At 47.8% G+C, this 6,000-nt stretch overlaps 1 protein-coding gene across 1 annotated transcript in view; it reads left to right on the top strand.

Annotated features, from left to right (window-relative positions):
• Nucleotides 1–6,000, top strand: part of MMP2 (matrix metallopeptidase 2) — a 57,507-nt gene that overhangs the window by 4,391 nt on the left and 47,116 nt on the right. Inside the window, exon 2 of the mRNA XM_019535700.1 lies at nt 382–608. Coding sequence (XP_019391245.1) covers nt 382–608 — 227 coding nt within the window. The remainder of the gene's footprint in view (nt 1–381; nt 609–6,000) is intronic.

Raw genomic sequence — 6,000 nt, 5'->3', positions numbered from 1 at the left:
CAGCTGACTTCCTGCCCTTTGGGCAGGGGGCTGGACTCGATGATCTCCCGAGGTCCCTTCCAGCCCTGATGTCTATGAAATCTATGAAATCTCCTTTTGTAGTTTGACTGTAAGGCAATTAATTAAATATGCATGATAATAATGTATTCCTATATATTACTAATAATGAACATAATTACTTAATTAGCAATTTTGTGTAATCAAGGATGCTCTGTGTCCATTAAGAAGATTCTGCCATTTTCTTTGGGTTGCTCGTAATATTTATTTAAAAAGAAAACTTGGAAATTATCATATATGAAAGGCAATTACTGCTGTAGTGATAAGTCTCTCCTTTTAGCATTCTGAAGCCTTAGTTCTGTGTGCTTGTTCTCTTTTTTAAAGCAATACCTGAATAAATTCTATGGGTGCCCAAAAGACAATTGCAATTTATTTGTGCTGAAAGATACTTTGAAGAAAATGCAGAAATTCTTTGGGCTGCCTGAAACAGGAGATCTGGATCAAAACACTATTGAAACAATGAAGAAACCCCGCTGTGGTAATCCAGATGTGGCCAATTATAACTTCTTTCCAAGAAAACCAAAATGGGAGAAAAATCTTGTAACATACAGGTACTGACTTTCAGTATAATTTCTTATACTTTTATAGAATGCTATTAAGAACTGGAGTGTTGCAATGAGGCTTTTAGAAATGATTTTTTTTATCCCATGGTCTAATCTCTAGACAAGAATCACCAAATTATAAACTCTACATATTTGGACAACTACTGAAGTATCTGTGAATCTCCAAAATTTAAAGTTTAATGAATAAATACCCAAAACATGTGTTACAAGTTTGAAGATTGAAACTTAGGAGATGTGGCTTATATTACTTGCTTTGCTGCAAACTTCCTGTGACATCTTGTTTGATTTCCTTAATGTTAGTGTGTCTTGCTTATCCATCAGTACAGTGCACATAATATTGCTTCCTGACTGCACAGGACTGTTATGGGGATTAACTCTGCCATAATTTCTGAATACTACTCTTGATGCCACAAAGTAGCTCCTAAAATAAATAAAAGCATGACAAATATTCACCACTGATCAACTGATCATACATCATTTGTTGTTCTTAACTCTCCAGTCTTACACATTTATTCCAATTAGGGACCAGATGGACTGTGTTTTAAGTAAGAAGTCATAAATAAATAATGAGGCACCAATGGTAGAAGTGAACAAGCTGTAGGCTGAAAATTCACACCAAATATTTCCAATATTAACATTGGTTTATCTATCTTTAATAATGGCTGTTGACCATTCCCTCTAGGAAACCAGGGAAATACATCTATCAGCATGTTTTTATTAAATGTCGATACCACAAAGAACTAAGGAATGATTCCATCCCTGTTGAAATTAATGAAAAACTCCCACTGACTCTTAAAAGCATTAAATTGCTCCTAACTACTTCACCAATTGTGTTCCCTCTTCTCTGGTCAGGGGTCACAACATCTTTCATACTCTGAGTAGTCTAGTGAACTCTGAAAAATAATGTGGTAGATTTCCAGGCCTTCTTTTCCAGATATGCTCCAGATGATATCATTGCCTTGCAATACTTGCACATACAAAGCAGTTCCAGTAACTACAAGCAGCAGCACACTGTTGGAAGCTTTTTATTAGCAGGAAGTTCATTGTCTGCTGAGCAAGGCTTTAATAAGTCCTGGTCAGCGTAAATCAAAATGAAGAAAGCAGTTCACTGATGAACTGTTTCCTCTACCTAATCTCGGTGGCTTTCATCCATGTGCTTTCATTCCCCTCTAGATGTCTTACATCCTCTGTTTGTAAGCTTGCTGAATGCTCTGGTAAGGAACTAACTGTCACTCACCCCAAAAGAAAATATGATGGAGAACTAAAATGGTACTTTGCTTTTTAAAAGTCAAAGGGCACATCTACACAAGATGCTACGTCACTATAATGATGAGTTATGGCAATGCACCTCATTGCTATGGCAACATAGCGTCAGTGAGCACAAACTGTGACACTGATGCTACTGTGCAGTAGCATTAGAAACAACCCATGCACCGGATACTTGCTTAAGAAAGTACTAAATAACTGTGCAGCAATAACTGTGCAATCCTGCACACATGTAGACATTCTCAAAATATCTCTCTTGACTATACAGAATTCTGCTGACAGTTACAATATTTTATGATGACTCAGTGACTGAACTTGCATACACATGCCTAATAAAAGGACCTGGAAAGGTCTTAGGCCTTATTAAAAGCATATAAAAATGTGTTTCTCAGTGCCTCAGGTTTTATTTAAAATACATTTATTCAGCATGACACAGATTTGTTAAGTCAAATTGGGCATGTCTACACATGCATTTGATGCAGCATCAGTTTACTCAAGAGTAAATTACTTGCGAGTCCCAGGCACATATCTACACACGTAGGGAAGTGGGAACATATTTGATGCCAATCTGCTCCTGCTTCCCAGGGCCCTGCAATGGGTCCATGCCGCCACTAGGTGAGAGCTCCAGGTGAGAGCTGCAGCTGCCCACAGCTGGCAGCCCTTTTCAAAAGCCAGCCTCATTCGCTGCTCTCTGGCCAGCCACTTCCCTGGCCAGGAGCAGCATCTGTAATACAGGGACAGCAAGCAACAGCAGTCTCCTTGACATCTTTGTCCACCCCCCCCCCGCCACACACACCATGGCTCCTTCAGCCCCTGCCCCTGGCAGCAACGAACAGCACCTGATGCTCATGCATGAGTCCAGAGGCCAGCACCTCTATGCTGGCCTTGTTGGCCCTGCTGGCTCATGCTGCCAACCACTACCTGGTCCATGGCTGTCTTGAACCTCCTGGTTCCCCCACATGTAGCAACTGCCTACCTGCCCACCATGTGCCATCCCAGACTGCTGCTGCACACCTGCCGCCTTGACTCCATCTGCCTGGCTGAACCCCGTCAAGGACACTAACAGTGGGCTTCAGGATTCCACTGCCAGGCCTGCCGTCACCCTCCTAGGCCTCTAGCCCTGCCTCCTCTAGGTCTATTGGGCCAGCCAGGACTAGTGGCTGCACATCATCCAGCACACCTGGGTCAATGAACAGTTGCTGGAGACATTCTTCATGACCCAGGCCACCTTCTGGGATCTGATGAAGCAACTCCTGCCATACCTGGAGCAAGTGGCCCTTGCCCTGCTCAAACTGACCATGCCCACCAGCCTGTGGTACATCTGTTTGACATGGGCAAGGCCACCACTGGGGAAGCCATTGTGGAGGTGTATGGTGCCTTCCAGGACATGCCGGGGAATACTGTGCTCTGCATGCATGACTCCCTGGTAGTGGTGCTGGGGTTCCATGCCCTCAGTTACCCTCAGTGCATCAGGGCCCTAGATGGCACCCACATCCCCATTACCTGCCCATCCCACAGAAACTATACAGCCAGGGGGACTTTCACTCCATGGTGCTCCAGGCCATCGTGGACCACCGTGGGGTTGTTACACATGAGTGCCAATTGGGCAGGCAGTGTCCACAACACCTGTATCTCTGGGAATTTCAGCCTGCCAGGCCTGGCAGAGAATATACAGTTTGAGCTGGGGGTGCTGGACCTGCAGCTGGACACCATGGTGGTCCTGACCCTCCTCATCAGGGACCTCACCTACCTGCTCCTGTCCTGGCCATGCAGCCCTACACCAACCAGCTGGACCCCAGCCAGGACCACTTCAACTGCTGTTTGCCACCTTAAGGGATGCTGGTATACCCTCACTACACACCTTGAGTTCGCTGAGGAACACCTCCCCTGAGTTGTTGTCATAGCTTGCATGCTGCATAACATCTATGAGGCCTGGAAAGAGCTCTGCCATGAGGCCTGCGTAGAGGAGGCGCAGTTGGTGGAGGACAACTGGCAGCAGACGCACAACCTGCAGTGGCAGTAACAGTAGTGGTCCAGCACCAGGGCACTGGGTGTGGGTGGCCCTGGCTGACCACTTCCTCCAGCAGTACCTACTCTAGCCCATCTGCACCACTACCCACAGACCCCCCCAATTCCCCTGCCCACTCCCAGCGACACACTCACTGAAGACATGTTTCACAAGAACAAGTTTTTATTCCCCTCATGTCAGACAGAGCCCCCGCTCCACCCTCCCTTCCCGACAAACAGTCTCCTCCCCCTCCCTCCGTAATGAACAGAGCCCCCACTAAACCCATCACCCACTAAACCCATCAACAATAAAATGTCTTCTTCCCCATGAAAACTCAGGCATTTTATGAGGTGTCCTTCCAAGAAAACCCATCAGTGCAGTAACAGGAGAATTACTGAAAATGCCATTGCCCTACAAGTAGACTGAGACTAGGAGTGGTTGCTGTGGGGGAGGGTTGGACGCATGTACAGACATCAGGGCACTGAATAGGAACCAGCTTTCCAGGGATTCACTACGGAAAAAATCTAAGCTAATTTGCTTTCCTCCTAAGTAGCCCAGGTAACTGTTACTCTATGCAAATGAAAAGGAATATACAGGAAATTAAATTGAATATTAAAATGTGAATATTCCAAGGTGTAACTTACTAACGCAGCCTGCACAAGCAAGCATGTGGCTTCACTTTTGAAGTGCTAAGGTAAATTCAGGCATTACATTTCTATCAGTATAACTAGGGTTAGGTTGATCTAAATGCCCATCTATGCACATGTTCAGGGGGTTAAAAGGGGATAAAAATGGTACAATATGTAAAAATGTACAATATCCTGTCTGTGCTGTCTGGGGGTAGGGGGCATAGGGTGGAGGTGCTTAGGGGGCAAGTAGCTAGCACCCCAGCCTCTGGCTGTTTCCTTGTTGCTGCCAGGGGTTAGGCATGGCTAGGGTCAGGGGCTGGGCAGTGGATGGCAGGAAGGCAACTGCCAGAACTAGAACAGTGTCCAGCACCCAGTGGTTATCATTCATGGCCTGCACTGCCCTGGCCAGGACTGTGCTCTGCTCCTGTAGAGCCTCCACCTGCTTGTACTCCAGAGCTAGAAGCCATACTTGGAACTCCTAGTCTGCCTGGTCCCACACCTCCTCACAGCCCATGTCCTCCAGCTGTTGAAAGCCATGTCTTCCACCCACCTCTCCTGTTGGGCAAAAGTGTCCCCCAGCCAGTCCTCGATGCCATAACCAGGCAGTCTAGGAGGAGAATCCTTTTCAATGGTCCTCCTTTGGCAGAGCCGGCATATCCACAGGGCCCCAGCTGTGGGTAGCAACAACCCTGATGTTGCATCCTGGCTGCCAAGTACATTTTCTCCCCAAATGCAGTTGCAGGCCCTGTGGAGCCATGAGAAAGAAGCTGCTTGTGTGAGTTTGCAACATTTCAGAGATAAGATGTTCTGTACTAGGGGCTGTGTGCTGCCCAGCCTCACATTGGGGGCTGGGCCTGCATGGGTGCCCAAGGACCATGGTAAGCCAGCTGGGCAGCTCCAGGCCCAGACCCAGACTCAAGCCTAGGACACTGCTGGCCAAGTCCCCTGTGCCAACTCATTCCCCTGTGGCCAGCAGGCCACTGGGTGCTAGACTCAGGAAGCCTGCCTCCTCCACTACATTCCCAGGGTGGAAAAGGGCCAGGCTTCTGGTAGCACCTTTTACCACAGCTCCAGACCCTGCTGTTCCACATTCTCCTCCTGCTGGCCAACCGCTGTGCTGTACTGCCACCCATCCTATTGAGGCCAGGTTCAGGAGGGTGTGGGGCTCCCAGACAACTGGGATGAGAAGCTGCCTGTGCCCCCACCTTCTCTTCAGGGACCTTCTCTGGGGATGTGGCCTAGGGCCAGCCTCCCCTCCCCCCATACTCCCTGTGCATGCTGAGCATGCCTGTGCTGCGCATGTCCCGAGCACTGCATGAGGAGTTGTTCATTTGGACTAAGCAGTGCCCAACTCATTACTCCCTGCTGCTGCTGCTAGCCAAGGTGCCATGGGTGAACCTGAGCACCTTGCATGGGATTCTCTGCCCAGCCAGGGCTCACTATTAGCTGCCCCACCAACAGATAGGGGCAGGGAGCT

This window comes from Crocodylus porosus, unplaced genomic scaffold (genome assembly GCF_001723895.1).
Source record: "Crocodylus porosus isolate Cpor-Errol unplaced genomic scaffold, CroPor_comp1, whole genome shotgun sequence".
Classification (NCBI taxonomy): domain Eukaryota; kingdom Metazoa; phylum Chordata; order Crocodylia; family Crocodylidae; genus Crocodylus; species Crocodylus porosus.
This window is presented reverse-complemented; position numbering and strand designations above follow the sequence as displayed.